The sequence below is a fragment of the Macaca fascicularis genome, chromosome 19 (genome assembly GCF_037993035.2).
Source record: "Macaca fascicularis isolate 582-1 chromosome 19, T2T-MFA8v1.1".
Lineage (NCBI taxonomy): Eukaryota > Metazoa > Chordata > Mammalia > Primates > Cercopithecidae > Macaca > Macaca fascicularis.
The window spans coordinates 40,311,604-40,337,907 of NC_088393.1; the positions used below are offsets into that span (position 1 = coordinate 40,311,604).

Here is a 26,304-nt window from a genome sequence, read left to right on the forward strand (position 1 = left end):
CTTTTCTTTTTGTTAAGAGACAGGTCTCACTCTGTCACTCAGGCTGGAGTACAACGGCGCAATCTTGGCTCACTGCAGCCTGGAACTCCTGGGCTCAGGGGATTCTCCAGCCTCAGCCTCCCGAGTAGCTGGGATTACAGATGTGTACCACCACGCGTGGCTAATTTTTGTATTGTTAGTAGAGACAAGGTTTAACCATGTTGGCCAGGCTGGCCTCAAACTCCTGACCTCAAACGATTTGCCCGCTTCAGCCTCCCAAAGTGCTGTGATTACAGACTTGAGCCACCGCGCCTGGCCTAAAAAGTTTTTTTTTTTAATAATACATATGTATTTTGCATTCTGTCCCCGTTTGTTTTAGTGTAATTTTTTTTCTCCCAAGTCTTTTCATGAAGCTGTCCTTCCAGGAATAAGCACCACATTGACACAGTGACTTGCCACAGCTTCAGCAACCTTATTAGAGCAGCTTAGCCTTAGTCCATCTGATCCCAAATCCCGCTCTGCCAGGGCTTCGGGAGGCTGGAGTGAGGACTGTCCCATCCCCTGCTGAGGTGGCTGCCAGACCGGCAGGACATCTGCTCCCAGCCTCTCGATGGAGAGTTGGTATCAGCCCTAAAGGCTATGGAGGGCCTGCAAACCCCACCAGAGACACACACCAGTCCTCCCACAACTGACAGTGTGAGCTGTCATTAACCTCAAGTCACTCTCAGGACAGTCAAGGCCATTCCACGTCACTCCTGACCCAGAATTTCATCACCCCCGTCCAGGGGTCACAAACTAAACTGAAGACCTGAGGGACTTGCTCACCTGGCTCTCAGGGTGTTACTATCCCCTCTCTGAAACGAGTCCCCCAAACTTAAAAATTCAACCATCAGCCAGGCACAGTGGGTCATGCCTGTAATCCAAGCACTTTGGGAGGCTGAGGCAGGCAGATGACTTGAGGTCAGGAGTTTGAGGTCAGCCTGGCCAACATGGCGAAACCTCATCTCTACTAAAAATACAAAAATTAGCCGGGCGTGATGGTGTGTGCTTGTAGTCCCAGCTACTCAAGAGGCTGAGGCAGGAGAATCACACGAACCCGGGAGGCGGAGGTTGCAGTGAGCCGAGATCGCGCCACTGCACTCCAGCCTGGGTGATAGAGCAAGACTCTGTCTCAAAAAGAAAAAAAAAAAAAAAAAATCCAACAATCAGATTTAAAATATATATATATATATACACACACACACACACATATATACACACACATATATATATATATTCCTAACTTCTCCTGGAAAAATAAAATTAGAAGATACAGCAACTCTGGCCCTACCCTCCATGAGGCAAACTGCAGTTGCCTCATCCAGAGAGGGCATATGCTGCGCACTTCACCACAGTCCCCACCATTCCCTATTGTCTCACAGCACAGAATCCAGCCCCATTCACTCATATCAAGCCCACCTGAACCCTGTAAACTTCGGAGCAGGTCACTTCTGATCTAGCCCAAAAACTCTCAGCACAACAGGGGAACCTGAAGCCCAGACAGGTTAAATGACCTGCTTTGTTCAAAGAACTAGTTAACTAAAACTAGTTAAAACTAGGCAACCTGTTTTTTCTTTCTTTTTTTTGGATGGAGACTCGCTCTGTTGCCAGGCTGGAGTGCAATGGTGCGATCTCGGCTCACTGCAACCTCCACCTCCCAGGTTCAAACGATTCTCCTGCCTCTAGCCTCCCGAGTAGCTGGGATTACGGGCACGTGCCACCACACCCGGTTAATTTTTTTATTTTTAGTAGAGACGGGGGTCTTACCATGTTGGCCAGGATGGTCTCGATCTCTTGACCTCGTGATCCACCCAACCTCGGCCTCCCAAAATGCTGGGATTACAGATGTGAGCCACCACGCCTGGCCCTGCTTTAAATTTCACAAAGACTGCCTCAATTTCACATGAACTTCATCATGTTTCTACCCTAGCTTTCCTCAAGGGAAGGAAGCTGGAAGAAGATAGAATATTGTCTCTGGTTGAGACAATGAAAAAGTCTCGTTGAAAATGAAACTAAATGAAAAAGTACGGCCAGGCATGGTGGCTCACGCCTGTAATTCCAGCAGTTTGGGAGGCCGAGGCAGGTGGATCACCTGAGGTCAGGAGTTCAAGACCAGCCTGGCCAACACCATGAAACCCCATCTTACTGAAAACACAAAATCTAGCCAGGCATGGTGGCACATGCCTATAATCCCAGCTACTCGGGAGGCTGAGGCACAAGAATCGCTTGAACCCAGGAGGTGGAGGTTGCACAGTGAGCTGGTATCTCAACACTGTACTCCATCCTGGGAGACAGAATGAGACTCTGTCTCAAAAAACAAAACAAAACAAAACAAAAACCTGAAAAAAAGTGCATTTGAAATATTTGATGGCTTCCTAACACAAGTCCAGGAAGCTCATGGACTCCCGGCTCGAATGGATCAGAGAAGGGAAGACTTTGAAGGATCACAAAATCTGGTTTTTCAAGTGCCTGCCTAGCTACAATACCCTCCGACAGCCCTCAGGTAAGGGCTCAGCACCCCCATTTCCATTCCTGCATTTCTGGGGACATTTCCAAACATCTCCCACCCCTATTCCAACGGTTCTACCTTCCTTTAGGTGCTGCGGTAGGACACCTGGGAACCAGAAGACAAACAAAAGGAAAGCAGAGCCTAATTTACAACTGAAACCACCCATGGCCCGCGGGGACAGCCACGTAATGGGTTGCCCAGGGACACTGAGGGGCCACAGCAGAGCTTGGCAAAATGCCCTATTTGTTTTCGGGAAACCGTTGGTGCTTGTTGAGTCAGATTAATAAATACCTTCAGGGTTTCCTCTGACAACATTCTCCAGCAAGAGGCACTTTGAACCTTTAGGCCACTGTGAGAATCATTAACAACCCCCACCCCTACCCCTGCCAACCAAACCACTGCCAGTTTAACAATGAGCTTGAGCCAGGCTCGGGCCTCAGAAAGGGTGACTGCTGGTGTCGTTAAAAGAGAACAAGGCGCACAAAATTGCCCTAGTTCCTGCCTGAGAAACTCCCAAGTTTCCTGCTCACAGGGGCCTCTCCGACCACCCTTTGTCTCTAAGGCTGGTCGCCCTGGGCCAACCTCTATGACATCCAGAGTTCATTATTCCCTAGAAAACATCGCTTCCCTAGGTGATCTGATTTGTTTACTTGCCTATAATGGTGTCCTCCCATCCCCCAACAAGAGAAATCATAAAAGCAGGGCCTCGCCTGATCTTCATGCACCTCAACTGTGCCTGCCACTTAACAGGTGGTTCAATAGCCAGGCACAGGGGCTCACTACTGAAATCCCAGCACTTTGAGAGGCCAAAGCAGGAGGATCACTTGAGGCCAAGAGTTTGAGACCAGCCTGGGCAACATGGTGAAACCCTGTCTCTACTAAAAATTTAAAAAATTCAATTAGCCGGGTGTGCTTGCACATGCCTATAGTCCCAGCTATTTGGGAGGCTGAGGCAGGAGAATCACTTGAACCTGGGAGGCAGAGATTGCAGTGAACTAAGATTGCACCACTGCACTCCAGTCTGGGCAACAAGAGTGAAACTCCGTCTCAAAAAAAGAAAAAGAAGGTGCTCAATGAATCTATGAATAGATAAATCAATTGTTGTCCACTCCTAGGAAAGCCACACAGCATCCAGGCTACCCATCTGCCCCCTCAGCCACAGAGCAGGCCTGTCTAAGGGCCAACCAGAACCCTAGGCCACAAAACACACCACAGCCTTCCCAGCACATGGCAGGGAGTCCCAAAATCAGGGGCCCTCGCCCACGTTACACAGATGACATGAATTCCTCTCTGCTATGGGAGCGGACAATTCCCATGTCCAGACTTGTCTTGGGACGGGGACACGGCTTGACTTTTTAAAAGCCAAAATGCTACAGTATTTTTCCCAGACTCCTCCAGTAACAACCTCCTTTGCACCCAGTTGCAAAAGGAGCTGGAGAAGAGGTTCCCAGACAAACTTCCCACCCAGGACCTCAAGTCCTCAGGTATTCCGTGAGTAACAAAAGCAACACAGGCCAGGCACAGTGGTTCATGTTTGTAATCCCAGCACTCTGGGAGACCGAGGCAAGAGGATCACTTGAGGACACTAGTTCGAGAACAATCTTGGCAACATAGCAAGTCCTTGTCTCTACAAATAATTTTTAAAAAATCAGTTGGGCATTGGCCAGGCACAGTGGCTCACGCCTGTAATCCCAGCACTTTGGGAGGCCGAGGCGAGTGGATCACAAGGTCAGGAGTTCGAGACCAGCCTGGCCAAGACGGTGAAACCCCGTCTCTACTAAAAATACAAAAATGAGCCAGGCACAGTAGCAGGCACCTATAATCCCAGCTACTCAGGAGGCTGAGGCAGGAGAATCGCTTGAACCCGGGAGGCAGAGGTTGCAGTGAGCCGAGATCCTGCCGCTGCACTCTAGCCTGGGTGATAGAGCAAGACTCCATCTCAAAAATAAAAATAAAAATTAGTCGGGCATGGTGGTGTATGCCTGTGGTCCCAGCTACTCAGGAGACTGTTAGGAGGACTGCTTGAGCCCAGGAGGTTGGGGCTACAGTGAGCTGTGATTGCACCACTGCACTCCAGCCTGGGCAACAAGCGAGACCCTGTCTCAAAACAAAACTAAACCAAGCCCAACACAGGAGCAGCATTGCTTTCCCTGATGAAGTGGGTGGTTCAAGAGGGTTGCTTATATAACTCTTCTGGACCTCTGAAGTATTTCACAATAATAAATAAAAATAACTCATGCACTTGGTAGAAGAACATTCAAACACTGACAGGAATAAAATGAAAACTGAGTCCTATCCCCAGTCTTGCCCCAAAGAACTGACTGCTAACAGCTTCTACCTTGGTCCTTTTGTGCATATACAAAAGCATATGTACAATATCCTTTTTTTTTTCTTTTGAGATAGAGTCTTGCTCTGTCGCCCAGGCTGGAGTACAGTAGCACAATCTTGACTCACTGCAATCTCCGCCTTGCAGGTTCAAGCAATTCTCATGCCTCAGCCTCCCAAGTAGCGGGGATTACAGGCACACGCCACTACACCCAGCTAATTTTTGTATTTTTAGTAGAGATGGGGTTTCGCCACATTGGCCAGGCTGGTCTCAATCCTTGGCCTCAAAGGATCCACCTGCCTCGGCTTCCTAAAGTTCTGGGATTACAGGCGTGAGCCACCATGCCTGTATATGTACAACATCCATTAAACATACACACACACTCAGGGTGTGCTGCCCTGAACTCTTCTTTTCCCCTCTTAACATCTCAGAGGTCTTTCCTAAGGAGTAAACACAGACCCATTCAGAAATGAACTGCCCCCAAGGTCATGATCAGAGCCCCTCCTCCTGCTTGACTGAGTGCTCAGGGGAGAAGCCCATGTGGAGGAGGTGATCCCGCCGTTCACTCAAGTCTGTGACCAGCGGCTGGGAGCCTCAGAGCCTTGTGGCTCTTTTGCAAACATTCTGTTTTTCCAAACAACCTCTACAGGAAGGCTCCAGGTTCCTCCAAGGCCTCCAACGATGAAGCTAACCCACTGGGAACACCCATGATCAATATCCTCGCAGACATTTTGGCACCCTCGCCCCTGGAATCCCTGAAAGTCCCAGGAAGCTCCAAGGGACTTGCAGTTTCAAGCAGGCAGGCTAGACCCCATCTCTGCTGGGTTTTCAGGTTCTAGGTCCCCAAAGGCACTCCACGTCTCTTCCTGAGGCCCCAGGAGGCATCTGTTTCACTCACCTGGGCAGCAGGTGTGGTGCCCACCTCGACTACACATTATAAAAGGTGGCATGAAGCCTGGGCGTGGTGGCTCATGCATGTAATCCCAACACTTTGGGAGGCTGAGGCAGGTGGATCACCTGAGGTCAGGAGTTCGAGACCAGCCTGACCAACATGGAGAAACCCCATCTCTACTAAAAATACACAGCAGGGCATGGTGGCGCATGCCTGTAATCCCAGCTACTCAGGAGGCTGAGGCAGGAGAATTGCTTGAACCTGGGAGGCAGAGGTAGCTGTGTGAGCCAAGATTGCACCAATGCACTCCAGCCTGGGCAACAAGAGTGAAACTTCATCTGAAGAGGAAAAAAAAAAAAAAAAAAAGGTGGCACGGGGCCAGGCGCGGTGGCTCACACCTGTAATTCCAGCACTTTGGGAGGTGGAAGCAGATGGATCACTTGAGGCCAGGAGTTTGAGACCAGGCTGGCCAACATAGCAAAACATCGTCTCTACTAAAAAGACAAAAAATTAGCCAGGCATGGTGGTGCACACCTGTGGTCCCAGCTACTCGAGAGGCTGAGGCAGGAGAATCGCTTGAACCCAGGAGGCACAGGTTGCAGTGAGCCGAGATCATGCCACTGCACTCCAGCCTGGGTGACAGAGCAAGACTGTCTCCAAACAAACAAACAAAAAGGTGGCACGGGGGTAACGAGTCACCAGTAGAACTCGGAAGGAAAAAGAAACTCTGCACTCTTTGTAAACAGAAGGCAGCTGGCACTTTGTCTTTTGCTGCATTTCGTTGCCTGGAGAGGGTTTATAGAGGTCTAGACGCAGATAAGGCTTCCCCAAGTTCTCTGCTGGATAAGTAACTGTTTTACCACCACAGTATACTAATGAGTGCCCTAGAGCACGGGGGTGTACTGAGCCCTCTCATTAGTAAGGTGGACACTGGCAATAGAAATGTCCCCTCTCCCTCCTTTCTGCTTTTCTTTCCTTTATATATTCAATAAACATTTACCAAGCAGATTCTGCACTAGGCATAGTGTCAGGCAGTGGAGAAAATAGGCAAGTCCCAGAGAAAGCCAGAAAACAAACCTCAAGACAAAAATTGGGCTTCCCATCAAGATGGCTGACTGAATTGAAGCCAAACGCCACACCATCTGCATCTATCTCCCACCCACCCAATTCCCAAACACACAAACAGGCAGGGTAAAATATCTGTTTTCAACATAGTCAAGTTCTAGGCAAGAAAGAGATGGCTCCAGATGCCAGAAATGAGGAGGAAACCCAAAGCTGAAACCAAGAGCCTGGCCTGGGAGTTTAGGGAACAGATGGCTAGGACTCAGGAGAGGCAGGGAAACCAGAAGACACCTACTTGAGAAGGTTTTCCGCTCCGGTCCTCATCCGCACGGCTTTCAGGATCTGCTGATTCAAAGCAGCTCTTTGGTTCTGCAATTTACTCCGGCCGGTTTGTGCAAGGGGATTACAGCCCTGAGGAAAAATAAGAGATGCCCCTTCAGAGGTCGGCCACTCTAAAAATGATGACAGGGTTTAATATAATGGAAAATGTTTAACTTCAAAAATAATCTTTTCTGAAAACAAAGCATCTATGTAGAAAATACTGAAAAGTATAAAGAAAAGTCGCTCATAACACAATTGCAAAACAGCCACTGTGAATTGATCTTTCCTTCTATTTTATTTATTTATTTTAGAGACAAGGTCTCAGCTAGGCACTGTGGTTCACGCCTATAATCCCAGAACTTTGGAAGGCCAAGGCGGGTGGATCACCTGAAGTCAGGAGTTCGAGACCAGCCTGGCCAACATGGTGAAACCCTGTTTCTACTAAAAATACAAAAAATTAGCCAGGTGTGGTGGTGGGCGTCTGTAATCCCAGCTACTCAGGAGGCTGAGGCATGAGAATCGCTTGAACCTGGGTGGTGAAGGCTGCGGTGAGCCGAGCTTGCAACACTGTACTCCAGCCTCAGCAACCAAAGTGAGACACTGTCTCAAAAATTAATTAAGGGCCAGGCGCGGTGGCTCAAGCCTGTAATCCCAGCACTCTGGGAGGCCGAGACGGGTGGATCACGAGGTCAGGAGATCGAGACCATCCTGGCTAATCCGGTGAAACCCTGTCTCTACTAAAAAAAATACAAAAAACTAGCTGAGCGAGGTGGCGGGCGCCTGTAGTCCCAGCTACTCGGGAGGCTGAGGCAGAAGAATGGCATAAACCCGGGAGGCGGAGCTTGCCGTGAGCTGAGATCCGGCCACTGCACTCCAGCCTGGGCGACACAGCGAGACTCCGTCTCAAAAAAAAAAAAAAATTTTAATTAATTAATTAAAGACCTATCTCTGGGGCAGAGTTACAAGATCAAACCTCTTTAGGGCTACCCATGGACCAGCCCAATCATCCTTCAGGACAGAAAGGCACACACACCCTTGTGACTGTTTTCCCCCTCACTGTTACTGAGTATCTACAATTTTTTTTTTTTTTTTTTTTTTTTGAGACGGAGTCCCACTTTGCCGCCTAGGACGCAGTGCAGTGTTGCAATCTTGGTTCACTGCAATCTCCAACTCCTTGGTTCAGGTGATTTTCATGCCTCAGCTTCCCAAGTAGCTGGGACTACAGGTGCATGTCACCATGTCCAGGCAATTTTTCTATTTTTAGTAGACACAGGGTTTCGCCATGTTGCCCAGGCTGGTCTTGAACTTCTGACTTCAAGTGATCCACCTGCCTCAGCCTCCCAAAGGGCTGGGATGGCAGGTGTGAGCCACTGCGCCTGACCTACTTTTTTGTTTAATAACAGCTTTATGGAGATATAATCCACATACCATACATTTTGCCCTTTTAAAATAAGCAATTCATTGTTTTTAGTATATTCAGGAGTTACAGAACCATCAACGCTATCTGATTTTTGTTTTGTTTTGTTTTGTTTTGTTTCTTGAGATGGTGTCTTGCTCTGTCACCCAGGCTGCAGTGCAGTGGCACGATCTCAGCTCACTGCAACCTCTGCCTCCCAGGTTCAAGTGATTCTCCTGCCTCAGCCTCCCAAGCAGCTGGGATTACAGATGCCCACCACCATACCCAGCTAATTTTTGTATTTTTTGTAAAGATGGGGTTTCGCCATGTTGGCCAGGCTGGTCCTGAACTCCTGATCTCAAGTGATCCGCCCACCTCAGCCTCCCAAAGTGCTGGGATTACAGGCATGAGCCACCACACCTACCAACCACTATCTGATTTTAGAACATTTTCATCACCCTAAAAAGAAAGAAAGTAGCCATTAGCATCACTCCCCATTTCCTTTTCCCCTTAACCCCAGCCCTAGGCAACCCCAAATCTACTTTCTGTCTTTACAGGTTTGCTTATTCAAGATTATTTCATATAAACAGAATCATATAATATGTGGCCTTTGCATCTGGCTTCTTTCACTTGCCATAATGTTCTCAAGGTTTGACCAGGTTGTAGCATGTATCAGAACTTCGTCTCTTTGTCCCTGAATAAGATTTCATTATATAGATACACCACACTTGTGTACTTTATCCATTCATCATATGATGGGTATGGGGAGTGTTTTCACTTTTTGACTATTACGAATAAGGCTGTTTATGTGCGTAGAAGGTTTTATATGGACATATGCTTTTGTTTCTCTTAAATGTAGAAATAAAAGTTCTAGATCAGATGGGATTTTTTTTGTTGTTTTGTTTTGATTATTGTTTTTTTTTGAGACAGAGACTTGCTCTGTCGTCCAGGCTTGAGTGTAGTGGCTCGATCTTGGCTCATTTCAACCTCTGTCTCCCGGGTTCGAGCGATTCTACTTCAGCCTCCCGAGTAGTTGGGACTACAGGCATGCACCACCATGACCAGCTAATTTTTGTATTTTTAGTAGAGAGGGGGGTTTCACCATGTTGGCCAGGCTGGTCTCAAACTCCTGACCTCAAGTGATCCGCCCGCCTTGGCTTCCCAAAGTGCTGGGATTACAGGCGTGAGCCACTGTGCCCTGTCTAGATCATATGACTTATTCTATGTTAATGATTTGAGGAACTATCAGACTCTTCAAAGTGGTTATACAATTTTACAATCCAACTAACAGCATGAGAGTTCCAATCCATCTACATCTCACCAATACAGGTGCTGGTCTGTCTTTTTTATTACAGCTATCTTATGTGTGTGCTATCTCGCACTGTGGTTTCGAATTGTGTCTCCCTGACAGTTAATGGTGTTGAATATCTTTTCATGAACTTATTGGCCAACTGTATATCTTCTTCGAAGAAGTATCAATTCAGATCCTTTGCACATTTTTTGTTTGTTTTGAAACAGGGTCTCAGTCTGTCACTCAGACTGGACTGCTGCAGTGGTGTGATCTCGGCTCACTGCAACCTTCACCTCCTGGGTTCAGGTGATTCTCCTGCCTCAGCCTCCTGAGCAGCTGGGACTACAGGTGCATGCCACCATGTCCGGCTAATTGTTATAATTTTTGGTAGAGACAGGGTTTCACCATTTTTTGCCAGGCTGGTCTTGAACTCCTGACCTCAAGTGATCTGCCTACCTTGGCCTCCCAAAGTGCTGGTCTTACAGGCGTGAACCACCACGTCCGGCCCTCCTTTGCCCAGTTTTAAACTGGGTTGTCTTTTTATGTCTAGTTGAAAGTTATGATTTTTAATCTCTGCCAGGTTGACATGCAAAAATAGCTCATTTTTCTAACGTGTATATTTATTACAACAGTGAATGTAAAGGTTTTTCCATATAATCTTAACACTTTAATTTCTTTTTCAACAAATTGTCTGTGTTCTCCAACCATTGTGCCCTGGGGTATTTGGATTACAATGTTTCATGCTAAAAGTTTAAGATCAGAATGAAAGTTGCATTTTAACTTAATGGTGTTCTTCCCACCCTAGACAGGTAGAAGCCCCAGGACCTGAGTTAGGACCACATTCCTCTTTGATGCTTATCTCTAGGCCCTGCCCACTGCGGTTACTCCCTGGGAGCGGTGTGGCAGGCAGTATTACGTGGTGAAGAGACTGCCCTTTCTCTCTCGATGAGTCACATCTCAGGCCTGCACATACCTGGCCTCCCCAACCTCTGCCCAAGCCACACCCATGGCCTGGACCCCAGGGAGGGAGATGTGAGTTATCTATAGCGGAAACCTCCTCAGGAATCCCAGTATTCTCCTTTCAGAAAGATTTCTCATTCTTGGCCAGAATGGTCATGGCAGCTCACGCCTGTAATCCCAAGCACTTTGAGAGGCTGAGGCCAGAGGATCGCTCGAGGCCAGGAGTTTGAGGCTGTGGTGCGCTACAATTGCGCCACTGCACTCCAGCCTGGATAACAGAGTGAGACTCTGTCTCTACAAAGAATGATAAAAATGTTAAAATAATAATAAAAATAAAAGACTTCTCATTCTCATTTCCCAGCAGGTCACCACCACCTGTCCCCGACATAGCCCCATAACCTAATTTTCCCTATCTCTCAAGGACGCTTTCCCCCAGTTCAAATTGCACAGATATTCAGAATCTGAGTTGGCTTCTGTTGCCGGGCTGGAGAGCAGTGGTGCAATCTCAGCTCACTACAGCCTCTGCCTCCTGGGTTCAAGTGATTATCTTCCCTCATCCTGCTGAGTAGCTGGAATTATAGGCACCCGCCACCACACCCAGCTAGTTTTTCTATTTTTAGTAGAGACGGGGTTTCACCATGTTGGCCAGGCTGGTCTTGAACTCCTGACCTCAGGTGATCCACCCGCCTCGGCCTCCCAAAGTGCTGGGATTACAGGCGTGAGACATGGCACCCAGCCCTGGAATGGATTTTTTTTTTTTTTTTTTTTTTTTTTTTTTTTGAGACGGAGTCTCGCTCTGTCACCCAGGCTGGAGTGCAGTGGCCGGATCTCAGCTCACTGCAAGCTCCGCCTCCCGGGTTCACGCCATTCTCCTGCCTCAGCCTCCCGAGTAGCTGGGACTACAGGCGCCCGCCACCTCGCCCGGCTAGTTTTTTGTATTTTTTAGTAGAGACGGGGTTTCACCGTGTTAACCAGGATGGTCTCGATCTCCTGACCTCGTGATCCGCCTGTATCGGCCTCCCAAAGTGCTGGGATTACAGGCTTGAGCCACCGCGCCCGGCCTGGAATGGATTTTAAAATTAATATCGTTTAAAGCATTAAATGGTTACCAATTTTGTCTTTTTTCAGATTTAAGATTAAAATATCTTTGGCTGGGTGTGGTAGCTCACGCCTGTAATCCCAGCACTTTGGGAGGCCAAGGCGGGTGGATCACCTAAGGCCAGGAGTTCAAGAATAGCCTGGCCAGCATGGTGAAACCCCGTCTCTACTAAAAATACAAAAAACTTAGCCAGGCATGCTGGCATGCACCTGTAATCCCAGCTACTGGAGAGGCTGAGGTGGCAGAATTGCTTAAACCCGAGAGGTGGAGGTTGCAGTTAGCCAAGATCGTGCCACTGCACTGTACTCCAGCCTGGGCAACAGAGCAAGACTCCATCTCAAAAAAAAAAAAAGAAAAGAAAAGAAAACTTTAATGTTACGCTATTATAATTTAATATTAAAGAACTAAAATAACTGTTCATCTTTTTCCTTTCCACTTCCAAAAATGACGATGATTCAGTTTGACTCTGAATTACCTGGATCACCACTGCTATGTTTCATCTGACAGGGAAGCTTGAATAATTCTTTTATGTACATTCCCAGAGCTCAGATAAGCAGCCGTTCCAGACTACGGACAAGAACGTTTTTTTCTGTTCGTATACTTTCCCCAACTTCTGCTGGCCTGGAATCACTACGCCCTAACCAGCCCACAGATATGTGGTCAAGTTTCTAGATAAGGCATAGGAACACTTAGGGTTAGATTTGACTGAGTAATTGGACCCGAAACCACATTACTTATTCCTGACAGGTAGGAATGTTGGGCCCTGCTGGGGAACACAAGAAACACACAAGGGGGTTTTTGTGCGGAAACTTCCCTGAGAGGTCAATCTGGACAAGACTGCCAGGAAGAATCCCTAGCATCACCAGAAACTATTAGCCATCTACTAGCCCCTGCCAGGGGCTGCTCTGTAGGGGACAAGGTGGCGGGTCCACCATCCCCACCCATACATTCCTCACCCCATCCCCTATCTTGTCTAATAACGAGACCTTAGCCCTGAACAAACAGCTTCCAGAACAGCCTCTGCCACCAGAGACAGGGATTGGTTCTCAATAGAACACAGAGCTGCTTTGAAACCGGAGTGAGGGTTTGCACCAGGGACGGGGGTGGGGGTGGGGGTGGGGGTGGGGGGGTGGGGGGGGTGGGGGGGTGGGGGGGGTGGGGTGCTAAACCTCTCACACCTGTGGGACCAACTGAGCTCTCCTGACCTCAGGGGCTGCTGTTGACAAGTTCTACAGTGAAGTGAGACTTTCTCCCCCACAGAGTCTACTCCCTTCCCACGCTAAGGTTCCGACATTTCCGTCAATCCCAAAACCTGAAGAGTGGGCAGACAGTCAACGTCCAAGAAAAGCAAGTGCTGCGTGAACCCCCATGTCATCACCAGCTTTACAGGCAACTCCTGGGGTAGACGGCTTATGTGGACCCTGGTACAGTATCCCAGATCCCATGGTTCTGCAGCAAGGAGGTTATAGGAGCAACCTGAGATCCTACAGGCAGGCAGTAAAAGTCAGGGTGGGATTTAAGACCCCGTCCTTCCTGCTGCTCCAGGATGAACAGTGAGGCAGTGTGAGCTGTGGGAATGCATGCAACCCCCAGACACCCCTTCATGGGTGATGGCTGCCCACCATCACCCCACATCTTTTGGGGGAACAGTAACGCCAGCCCACTCTCCCACCTCATAGCTCATGATGGCCTGGCCAGGGGTAAGGGTGTGTGTAAATCCATGCTCCCCCAACATCCTTTCCAAGGGGAAGAACATCTGACTTCTGCCTGGCCAGCTGGAAAACCAAAGCCTGAAGACAAGGGTCAATCGAAACCCATGAGGAAGAGGTCCTCATTGGCCTTGAACCTGGGAGGCTGTGACACTGAGCAGGTGCAGCCACCTTACCACCAGCAGAAGAGTGCCTCTCTAGACATGGAACCAACCCCAGGTGGGCTGGGCTGAGAAGCAGCTTTGGCGATGTCATCTGAGCCCTGGATCAAGCCAGGCCTGAAGACACCCCTCTGTACTTTTCATTTACAGCAACCAATTCATTCCCTTCTTTGCCTAAGCCATTTTTTGCATTGAGGTGCAATTCACATACAATAAAACACACATATTTTAAGTACATAGTTCAAAGAGTTTGAACAAACGTATAAACCTGTGTAACCATCACTCCTATCAAAATACAGAACCCAGAACATTTCCATTTCCATCATCTCCAGGCAACCAAGACTCTGATTTCTATCACCACATATTTTTGTCTGCTTTTGAACTATATAAATGTAATCAGATAGGATGTAGTCTCTTGTGTCTGGTTTATTTTGCTCAATACCACGTTTTGAGATTCACCCATGCTGTTTCATTTACCAGTAGTTTGTTCTTTTTTTTTTTTGAGACAGAGTTTTGGTCTTGTTGCCCAGGCTGGAGTGCAGTGGCGTGATCTCGGCTCACTGCAAACTCCACCTCCCAGGCTCAAGCGATTCTCCTGCCTCAGCCTCCCGAGTAGCTAGAATTGCAGGCACCCGCCACCATGCCCGGCTAATTGGTTTGTTCCTTCTTTATTGTGGGGTAGAATTCTATTGGAGAAACGTACTACAGTGTGTTTATCTGCCGAAGCTATTTTGGATTAAATTTTCTGGCACCTGCAACTAAAAAAGTACTAACTCAAATAAGTTTACCTAGAGTGAAAACTCTTTTCTTTCCTTTGAGACAGAGTCTCACTCTGTCACCCAAGCTGGAGTGCAGTGGCATGATCTCAACTCACTGCAACCTCCACCTCCTGGACTCAAGCGATTCTCCTGTCTTAGCCACCCGAGTAGCTGGGATGACAGGTGCACGCCACCATGCCCGGCTGATTTTTGTATTTTTAGTAGAGACAGGGTTTCGCCATGTTGGCCAGGCTGGTCTCAAACTCCTGGACTTAAATGATCCATCCTCCTCTCCCTCCCAAAGTGCTGGGACTACAGGTGTGAGCCACCGCACCCGGCCTACAGTGAAAACTCTCTTTACATGTCACTTACATGCCTTAATGTACAGTCAGATTGTTCACCTGTAAGACAAGCATTTAAGAGCAGTACCTAGACAAAGCCTACAAGCAGGAAGACTGTACTTCCAGGGATCATTTCTACAGTTCGTTACTAGAGAAGTTTCTCTGAACGTGTACAGCAACCGTTTATATTAGTGTGGCACATACATACCTATCGGAAAGCTTCGAGTGCAGAAATGCGGACTCACCTCGCTTGTAACTACTGTTCTTGAGCTCAGAAAATACCTAAATAATGTGGTGTAACGACTAAATGTGTACCCAGAGAGAAGCCTCAGAATGTTATCCTAGGTGAAATCTGTAAGTTAACAGACAGATCATAGCTACAGTGACATTTCTGCCACTGTTACAAGTTTCTTACAAAGTGAGAAAGTGGCTGGTTAAAATCGGAAAGAGGCCCGGCATGGCAGCTCGCTTGTATAATCATGGCACTTTGGGAGGCTGAGGTGGGCGGAGCACTTGAGGTCAGTAGTTTGAGACCAGACTGGCCAACGTGGTACAACCCCGTCTCTAGCAAAAAATATAAAAATTAGCCAGGCATGGTGGCGTGTGCCTATAGTCCCAGTTACTCGGGAGGCAGAGGTTGCAGTGAGCCAAGAACTCACCACTGCCCTTCAGCCTGGGTGACAGAGTGAAACCCTGTCTCAAAAAAAAAAAAAAAAAGAATTAAAGTCAGAAGGAGAGCCCTTACCAAAAACTGACCATACCTTGATCTTGGATTTCTAGCCTCTAGAACTATGAGAAATAAATTTGTGTTAAGTTTAAAAAATAAATAGAACTGGGCCGGGGGCGGTGGCTCAAGCCTGTAATCCCAGCACTTTGGGAGGCCGAGACGGGCGGATCACGAGGTCAGGAGATCGAGACCATCCTGGCTAACACGGTGAAACCCCGTCTCTACTAAAAATACAAAAAACTAGCCGGGCAAGGTGGCGGGCGCCTGTAGTCCCAGCTACTCAGGAGGCTGAGGCAGGAGAATGGCGCAAACCCGGGAGGCGGAGCTTGCAGTGAGCTGAGATCCGGCCACTGCACTCCAGCCCGGGCTACAGAGCAAGACTCCGTCTCAAAAAAAAAAAAATAAAATAAATAAATAAATAAATAAATAAATAGAACTGGAGGCAGGCACTTAATTAGAAAGAAAGGAAAGGGTGGTCAAGCTACTCCTGGAACAGGGCGGTTTTTCTTCCCCTCTGGGGGCCCCCCTCCATTCTGGGCTGTGCCTGGCGCCTGCTTTCCCTCCACCATAAGCAACAGTACGGGCCCTTCTTCCGCACAGCCAAAGATAAAGCTCGCACATGCAGCGGTGTTTCCAGCAAATTTAGGGCAACGTGCAAGCTTGGGATCTAAAGGTTCAGGCGTCAAACTAAGTGAGAGATGACACAGTAGGGCTGGGCCAGCTCCCAGCTAGACAGACCGTCCCACGGGATACAGGAAGGCAGGTGTTTTTAGCTGCTTCTCCAGCAAAGATTATTTTCTCTGCCTTTCTCACTCCTTCCTGGTTACACAATCCCTCACTCAACCACCAAACTCTGGAAAACAGAATTGCTTGTTTGTAAGCCAGCCAGAGCGACCAATGAGAAAACACAGAAAAGAGCGTGCCTTACCCTGCAATACACACATACATCTAATTTAACTTTTCACCACACTGGAGATTCAGGGCAGGCTGGGTGGAAAGAATCTAGCTTGTCCATGTCCATAAAAATAAAAACATGAATTCAGTACTTGTCAACAGCCCTCCTGCCCTTCCAGGATCTCTGCCAGGTGTCAGGGCTGGAGGTTGGGGCCCAGCTGCCTCCCCCAGGAATCCCAATCCATTCACAGGGGGGTGGAGGGGGGCTCAATATGAATCAACACAGCCATAATATTTAGTTACAAGCTCCCTTCAGTCTGTTCCAGAAATCTCTATAAACCCCTACTGTGTGCCAATAACAGTTATTTTTCAATATGCTGAATAACTTTTTTTAGACCAAGTCTTGCTCTGTCACCCAGGCTGGAGTGCAATGGCGCAATCTCGGCTCACTGCAACCTCCACCTCCCGGGTTCAAGCGATTCTCCTGTTTCAGCCTCCTGAGTAGCTGGGATTACATGAATGTGCCAACATACCCGGCTAATTTTTATATTTTTTTTTTTTAGTAGAGACGAGGTTTCACCGTGTTGGCCAGGCTGCTCTCGAACTCCTGGCCTAAAGTGATCTGCGCACCTCGGCCTCCCAAAGTGCTAGGATTACAGGCGTGAGCCACCACACCCAGCCTTCAATAACTAGGCTTTTACTGTGCCTCCCACCACATCAAATCATGAACATTTCCATGAATCAACTGTATTTCCAAATGAATGATCTGCTCATTTAAACTGGTAGGACACACTCACCAATAGTTTTAACAATTTTTTTTTTTTTTTTAGCTGGGCGCGGTGGCTCAAGCCTGTAATCCCAGCACTTTGGGAGGCCGAGACGGGCGGATCACGAGGTCAGCAGATCGAGACCATCCTGGCTAACACGGTGAAACCCCGTCTCTACTAAAAAATACAAAAAACTAGCCGGACGAGGTGGCGGGCGCCTGTAGTCCCAGCTACTCGGGAGGCTGAGGCAGGAGAATGGCGTGAACCCGGGAGGCGGAGCTTGCAGTGAGCCGAGATTCAGCCACTGCACTCCAGCCTGGGCGACAGAGCGAGACTCCATCTCAAAAAAAAAAAAAAAGTGCTGGGATTACAGACGTGAGCCACTGCATCCAGCCTTGTTTTTGACCATCTGCCCTTTTTTCTTTTTTTGACATAATCTTGCTCTGTTACCCAGCAGGCTGGAGTGCAGGGGCACAATCTTGGCTCACTGCAACCCCCACCTCCCAGGTTCAAGTGATTCTCCTGCCTCAGCCTCCCGAGTAGCTGGGATTACAGGCACACAGCACCACGCCCAGCTAATTTTGCATTTTTAGTAGAAATGGGGTTTCACCATGTTGTCCAGGCTGGTCTCCAACTCCTGAACTCAAATGATCCTCCTGCCTCGGACTCCCAAAGTGCTGGGATTACAGGAGTGAGCTACCGTGCTGGTCCCCTTTTCTCTTGTTACAATCAAATGGAAACCTGGCCATAGGCAATTCCGAGGGTCTCAATGGGCAGCCCCAAGGGACTCGCATCATTTACCGTGGTGTCTCCGTCCCTGGTGCTCTAAGTGGGGGACCTTGTCCTCACCTGGCACCATTACTGCTGCTCTGCCAAACACCCAGCCTCTGGCTGAGCAGTACCTGTAGTTCAACTGTGTCCAGTTCAACTGGCTACCTCCAATGCAGCCTTTGTGTCACGGGACTCTGGTACCTGAGCCAAAGGAGGAAGTGTTGATCAGGCCAAAGCCAATGCCCAGTACCATCAGGTGGTGTCGTGGCAACCATCCAAATAGCCCCAGGAAACAAGGGACATTTACAGTGTTACAGGTCATCACGTTGTCTCTCCTCTGAGTCACCCTGAAAATTCTGTTTCTGCCAGGGGACACCTCCCAGCCAGGATCCCACAGTTGAGGACTGTTGGTCAGGCAGGCCCTCGAGGCTGATGGCAGATACCATGCAGCTGGGCAGACCCTCTCCAAGGCCACAGTCAGCCTGGATCCAGCCTGGCCTTCAAGACCTGGCTTAGGGCTGGGTGCAGTGGTTCACATCTGTACTAGTCCACCACTGAGAAGGGAGGATCGCTTGAGGCCAGAAGTTCAAGACTAGCATAGGCAACACAGTAAGACCCCATCTCTACAAGGAAAAAAAAAAAAAAACCAGCCAGGTGTGGCAATTTTTTATCACACCTGTAGTCCCAGCTACTCGGGAAGCTGAGGCAGGAGGATCACTTGAGCCCAGGAGGTCAAGATTACAGTAAGCTACGACAGTGCCACTGCACTCCAGCCTGGGCGACAGAGCCAGATTCTGTCATCTTAAAAAAAAAAAAAAAAAAAAAAAAAAAAACACTGATTTAGATCATGATGGAGAATCAGGAATGGGGTTGGCATCACCAGCCTTTACTCTCCTCCGCCTCCCTCCCTCTCCACCTGGAAACTGACTCAAGGCTTCAAGGGGATGGATCTAAACAGCCGGAGGGGTGGTATTAGTACCAACAGAGCTGGAGCTGCTGATCCCACATGACCCAGGCTGTGCCTGGTGGACTCACCCCATCAGCAGGCTTCCTCATCCACATGTGTGCTCATAAAGGATGCACACAAGTGTCTACCATGAAATTAGCCCTTGCTAAGATGAATGCTGCTCATTCATCAAAGAGCAGATCCCTGCTCCTTGCAGAGAGAAGACTGCAAGGAGCTTCTGGGTTAAAAAAAAAAAAAAAAAAATTATCCTTCTTTCTCTGCCGGAGCCTCCAGGAAGCCCAGCATCAATAGGGACCATAAACCAGGACACAATGAACTCTGAGGCCCTGTCCAGCCTGGAGGTTACTGTGAATAAGAAACTTCTCCTACAGCTCTTGAGTAAAAACAATAGAGCTAAATTCATTTTGGGGCATTAGCATTCCCAAAGGATGAAGAGGCAGAGATAAGAAGTGACAATGCCTCACTGTGTACTCACTCTCCTCTTCCACATAGTGCCAAGACCTTTCATTTTGGGCCTTTCAATGGCCCTGGAGAAAGGCTTTCTCTAGTTTGTTTCCAGCTGCTTTTCTTTCTTTTTTTTTTTTTTTTGAGATGGAGTTTTTTTGCTCTTGTTGCCCAGGCTAGAGTACAATGGCGCGATCTCAGTTCACCGCAACCTCCGCCTCTCGGTTCAAGTCATTTTCCTGCCTTAGCCTCTCAAGTAGCTGGGATTACAGGCATGTGCCACTGCACTCGGCTAATTTTGTATTTTTAGTAGAGATGGGGTTTCTCCATGTTGGTCAGGCTGGTCTCAAACTGCCAACCTCAGGTGATCCACCCGCCTCGGCCTCCCAAAGTGCTGTGATTACAGGCGTGAGCCACCACTCCCGGTCTTCCAGCTGCTTTTCTTCATGGCCAAGAACAGATTTTCCTGTGAGTTTTAGTACTATGGGGTACAGGGGCAGTCGCAGAAAAGGAATCTCTATCAGGATGCAGCAGTCTAGAAATTACATTACTCTGCATTTAACTACAGGCCAGAGCACAATAATTCTTCCAAGATTTTCAGTAGGAAGAGCATAAAAATCTGGGGAAAAGAAGTTGCATTTCCATTCCTTATAAGTTGAGAAAGTAATTTATAGTAATCTTACAGAGCTGTACCTGTTTAAACACAGTAACATAATGAGAAAGAAGAAAATACAGTGAGAAGCCAGGGAAAGCTGGGTGCGGTGGTTCATGCCTGTAATCCCAGCACTGTGGAAGGCTGAGGCTTGGGCCCAAAGAGTTCGAGACCAGACTGGGCAACATAGTGAGACCCTGCCTCTACAAAAAAATTTAAAAATTAGCCAGGCTTTGTGACTCATGCTTGTTGTCCCAGCTACTCATGAGGTTGAGATAGGAGGATTGCTGGAGCCAGGGAGGTTGAGGCTACAGTGAGCTATGATCATGCCACCGCACTTCAGCCTGGATGACACAGCAACACCCTGTCAGGAAAAAAAAAAAAAGAAGAAGAAGAAGAAAAGAAAAGAAAGAAAAAAGTGAGAGACATGATTTTATAATAGACTTGAGGCTGGGCATGGTGGTTCACGCCTGTAATCCCAGCACTTTGGGAGGCCAAAGCGGGCAGATAACCAGAGGTCTAGAGTTCGAGACCAACATGAAGCTAATTTACTAAAAACACAAAATTAGCCAGGCATGGTGGCGCATGCCTGAGGCACATCACTTGAACCCGGGAGGCAGAGGCTGTGGTGAGCCAGGACCATGTCACTGCACTCCTGCCTGGGTGACAGAGTGAAACTCCATCTCAAAAAAAAAAAAAAAAAAGAAAAAAAAAATAGACCTGAAAGGTTTCTTTTTTCAGAGACCTCCGAAGGTGCCAGCCCAGACCAGGAGGTCTGTACTGGGGGGTGTCCATTTCCAACCTGAGGTAAGTTATGTCTTGAGGCTCTGTACAGCCAAGTCACCCTACCTGATTCAAAAAAGACCAATTAACAAGGGGACTCCCGGGCTGGGTGCGGTGGCTCACGCCTGTAGGGAGGCCAAAGAGGGCGGATCACCTGAGGTTGGGAGTTTGAGACCAGCCTGACCAACATGGAGAAACCCTGTCTCTACTAAAAATACAAAAATTAGCTGGGCATGGTGGCACATGCCTGTAACCCCAGCTACCGGGGAGGTTGAGGCGGGAGAATTGCTTGAACCCGGGAGGCGGAGGTTGTGGCGAGCTGAGATTGTGCTATTGCACTCCAGCCTGGGCAACAAGAGGGAAACTCTGTCTCAAAAAAAACAAGGGAGGCCGGGCGCTGTGGCTCACGCCTGTAATCCTAGCACTTTGGGAGGCCAAGACGGGCGGATCACGAGGTCAGGAGATCGAGACCATCCTGACTAATACGGTGAAACCCCGTCTCTACTAAAAATACAAAAATTAGCCAGGCGCGGTGGCGGGCACCTGTAGTCCCAGCTACACAGGAGGCTGAGGCAGGAGAATGGCGTGAACCGGGAAGGCGGAGCTTGCAGTGAGTGGAGATCTCGCCACCACACTCCAGCCTGGGCGACAGAGCAAGACTCCGTCTCAAAAAAAAAAAAAAAAAAACAGGCCGGGCGCGGTGGCTCAAGCCTGTAATCCCAGCACTTTGGGAGGCCGAGACGGGCGGATCACGAGGTCAGGAGTTCGAGACCATCCTGGCTAACACGGTGAAACCCCGTCTCTACTAAAAAATACAAAAAACTAGCCGGGCGAGGTGGTGGGTGCCTGTAGTCCCGGCTACTCGGGAGGCTGAGGCAGGAGAATGGCGTAAAAACCCGGGAGGCGGAGCTTGCAGTGAGCTGAGATCCGGCCACTGCACTCCACCCTGGGCAACATAGCGAGACTCTGTCTCAAAAAAAAAAAAAAAAAAAAACAAGGGGACTCCCTCCATCCCCCACCAGTGACTGTCTTACACATTCAGGATCCACACCCAGCCCACATAAGGGACTTCTGAGCAATTAGGTGCACAAAACACAGTTGAAGCCCTGATTAAGGCCTGTGGACCACCCCCACTTTTTGCTCTCTAAAGCCAAGAGGCTCATTCCAGGCCAGGCACGGTGGCTCACACCTGTAATCCCAGCACTTTGGGAGGCCAAGGTGGGCGAATCACTTGAGGTCAGGAGTTCAGGACCAGCCTGGACAACATCGTGAAACACCATTTCTACTGAAAATACAAAGATTAGCTGGACATGGTGGCGGGCGCCTGTAATCCCAGATACTTGAGAGGCTGAGGCAAGAGTATTGCTTGAACCCTGGAGGCGGAGGATGCAGTGAGCTGCGAGTGCACCACTGCACTCCAGCCCGGGCAACACAGCAAGACTCCATTTCAAAAAAACAAAAAAGGCCAAGAGGCAGATTCCTTTTCAAGCATGGCCGGAGCTATTCCAACAAAGCACCAACTCCCAGCACTGCTCAGCACTCCAGGAAACGAGACCTGCTGGGAACTGCTGCCAAAGAAACCATATCGAGTCAGGGTCCGGAGTACCCCAGAACCTAACCAGGGGTCAGGCACGGAGCTGTCACTCCATAAATCCTTTTCGGATAATGTCATTCTAAAGAAAAGGGGAGGGAAGGCATGACACAGATAACAGGATGAAAGAGAAGCCTGACTTCAGTGGAAATTCATTTGATCCTTAAGTGTGCACAAAATTCCAACAGTCACCAGGCGCGGTGGCTCACGCCTTTAATCCCAGCACTCTGGGAGGTCGAGAAGGGCAGATCACGCGGTCAAGAGGTTGAGACCATCCTGGCCAACATGGTGAAACCCCAACTCTACTAAAAATACAAAAATTAGCTGGGCATGGTGGTGCGTGCCTATAGTCCCAGTTACTTTGGAGGCTGAGGCAGAAGAATCACTTGAACCTGGGAGGCGGAGGTTGCAGTGAGCCGAGATCGCGCCATTGCACTCCAGCCTGGCAATAGAGCCACGCTCAGTCTCAAAAAAAAAAAAACGGGTGATTTTTTTTTTTGAGACAGGGTCTCACTCTGTCATCCAGGCTGGAGTGCAGTGACGCGGTAACAGCTCACTGCAGCCTCGACCTCGTGGGCTCCGGATATCCTCCCACCTCGGCCTCCTGAGTATATGAGATTACAGGAACACACCACTATGCCAGGCTGATTTTTAAACTTCTTGTAGAGATGGGGTCTTGCTATGTCGCCCAGGGTGGGTTTGAATTCCTGGCCTCAAGCAATCCTCCCACCTTGGCCTCCCAAAATGCTGGGATTACAGGTGTGAGGCACTGCACCCCACTCACAGCACTTTCTGTCACTGACTGCATCATCAGTAGTCCATAACAGAGAAGAAAGGGCAAAGATGACAGGTATTACAAGGCGCTAAATCCTCCCTATGCCTCCCTGCCCGGCTCCACCATAGCTTCTTTCCCATCTCCCACCCATTCACCACTCAGATGTCAAAGCGGTCTTTCTCTTACACAAATTTCACAGGTCTGGTCCTGCTTTAAATACTTTGATGGATTCCACAGTGCCAGGTCAAGCAAGATGCATGACCCTGAACTGCCTGGCTCCCACTAACACCTCCACAACCTGGGGATGCCTACAAAGCACTCACAAGTCCACAGCTCTGTCCAAGTTGTTCCCTCTCCCTGAAGGGCTCTTCCTCACCTTTCATCTGGACAGCACCTTTCTTTTTTGGGGGGGTGGGTTGGGGGGAACAGAGTCTCGCTCTGTCACCAGGCTGGAGTGCAGTGGTGCGATCTCGGCTCACTGCAACCTCCGCCTCCCAGGTTCAAGGGATTCTCCTGCCTCAGTCTCCCGAGTAGCTGGGATTACAGGCACCTGCCACTACACACAGCTGATTTTTATATTTTTAGTAGAGACAGGGTTTCACCATGTAGGCCAGGCTGGTCTCAAACTCCTGACCTCAAGTGATCCACCTGCCTCAGCCTCTCAAAACACTGGGATTACAGGCATGAGCCACTGCGCCTGGCCAGCACCTGCCTTTCATTCGTTTTGTTTTGTTTTCATTTTATTTTTTAAAATTTTTTATAGAGCCAGGGTCTTGCCATGTTGTTCAGGCTGGTCTGGAACTCCTGGCTTCAAGAGATCCACCTACCTTGGCCTCCCAGACTACTGGGATTACAGGTGTGAGCCACCACACCTGGCCCTCATTTGCTTTAGGTCAAACTGGCTCAGGTCATAGATCAGGAAAGACTCAGCGTCAACACCTTTTATTTTCCTAGGACAAATAGACTCTTTGAACTGGTATGACTTAACACGGAGTAGCACAACAATCGTTCCAAGGTCTCATTTTCAAAATTGACGGTTTTAATTGTAAAGCAATGATTCCTCTTATTTTCCATCCTTGATTGTCTCATCCAACACCAGAGAAACTGCATCTAAAAAACACCCCACTTTAGGAGGCCAAGGTGGGCAGATCACCTGAGGTCAGGAGCTGAAGAACAGCCTGGCCGACACGGCGAAACCTTGTCTCCACCAAAAATACAAAAGTTAGCCAGGCGTGGTGGTACGCGCCTGTAGTCTCAGCTACTGGGGAGGCTTAGGTGGGAGAATCACTCAAACCTGGTAGATGGAGGTTGCAGTGAGCCGAGATCGTGCCACTGCACTCCAGCCTGGGCAACAGAGTGAGACTCCATCTCACGAAAATAAATAAATAAATAAATAAATAAATAAATAAATAAATAAAGCCAGGAGCAGTGGCTCACGCCTGTAATCCCAGCACTTTGGGAAGCTGAGGTAGGTGGATCACTTAAGGTTAGGAGTTCAAGACTAGACTGGCCAACACGGTGAAATGCCATTTCTACTAAAAATACAAAAAATCAGCCAGGCATGGTAGCAGGCGCCTGTAATCCCAGCTACTTGGGAGGCTGAGGCAGAACTGCTTGAACCCGGAAGGCAGAGGTTGCAGTGAGCCAAGATCACACCACTGCACTCCAGCCTGAGCAACAGAGTGAGTGAGACTGTCTCATAATAATAATAATAAGTAGATAAATAAATGAAAAACACCCAACTGTGCACCTTTCCCAGCTCTCTTGCCATTCACTCTTTCCCAGAAGGGAGCAATAAGTCCTTCCCTGGGCTCACAGGCAGGGAGGGCCCCCACGGGAAAACGTGTTCTGGGAGGCTTGGCACCAACCCTCACAGGTGTGCTCCTCTCGATGCCATTTTCCCCCAGGTGCTGCTGGAGTTCCAGAGCTACACCTGCTCAGAGAACAATTTGGGGAGGAAAAGTCCCAGAAAGAGGCAGCAACTTGCGGGAGGACACACAGCAATTTTGTGGGAGTGGCTGTCAGGCCCCGAGGACAGACATAGGAATTCCCAGGCCAGGCCCTCCTCCTGCAATTCCATGGTCTGTGATCCTCTGTCCCAAAAGCCACACATAATTAGAAGTTATAATCCTGTAATTCCATGATGACATCTTTGAACTTAAATATACCTCAAAACTACTTTTTTTTTTTAATGCTAAAAGCAACTTCACAAAAAAGAAGTTTTCCCACTCTGTCCCACACTGTCCTGCCCAGGACGCCTCACCAGTGAGCAAAGCCCAAAGTCTCTCTGTGTCACCGGGGAGAAGGAGGAAGATACTAAGACTGTTTAGGAACTGGATCCTAAGGCTCTGAACAATTAAGAATTGATTTGTTTATGGGAAAGTTTCACTTCCCTGTTTATAATTATGCACTGTCATATCTATTATAAAAACGAAGAACAACAATCTCTCCATCCACTCAGGGATCACTGGCCAAGGGCCAAAAGCTATTTTTAGACTTGCTCGGGACCTAGAGGGAGGAAGGCGTGGAAGGTATCACCATGACTCCTGGCTCTAAAGCATCTTTGTAGACCAGGCCCTGCCGCCTGCGGGTATCCCAGGGCACCTGCTCCGCAGGCTGGGGTCGCTTTTGAGGGACTGAGCTCCCTGACTGTTATCTTCCGGGCAGAAGTCCGCGGTGTGAGCCCAGGAGCTCCTGAACGTGCCAAGAGCCAGCGAGGCCCGCACCCGCCGCCCGCCGGCAGCCCCCGCCAAGTCTCCCGGACAACAAGACAAATCCGCTTTGGCACACAGTGAGACGCACAAGACCATGGGCCTCACCTGCAGTGCTCACGCCCTCCTGGACGACCCGGAGCCGGGGAAGGGGCAACGCCAGAGGCTCCCTCCCACCAGCGGCTCTCCCCTGCTCCCTAAAAAGTCCCACAGGACGTTGGAAGCATTTTGGAGGCAAAAAGAGACCGCCGGCCGGGCGCAGTGGCTCACGCCTGTAATCCCCGCACTTTGGGAGACTGGGGAGGGAGGATCCCTTGAGCCCAAGAGTTCGCGACCAGTCTGGGCAACAGAGCGATACCCCAGTCCTACAAAAAATTAA

General features: G+C 49.0%; 1 protein-coding gene and 1 pseudogene across 1 annotated transcript in view; one reads left to right on the top strand and one right to left on the bottom strand.

Annotated features, from left to right (window-relative positions):
• RHPN2 (rhophilin Rho GTPase binding protein 2) overlaps nt 1–26,304 on the bottom strand; it is an 85,948-nt gene that overhangs the window by 58,960 nt on the left and 684 nt on the right. The window contains exon 2 of the mRNA XM_045380655.2: nt 7,103–7,218. Coding sequence (XP_045236590.2) covers nt 7,103–7,218 — 116 coding nt within the window. The remainder of the gene's footprint in view (nt 1–7,102; nt 7,219–26,304) is intronic.
• Nucleotides 14,954–15,041, top strand: LOC123570403 (small nucleolar RNA U3; annotated as a pseudogene).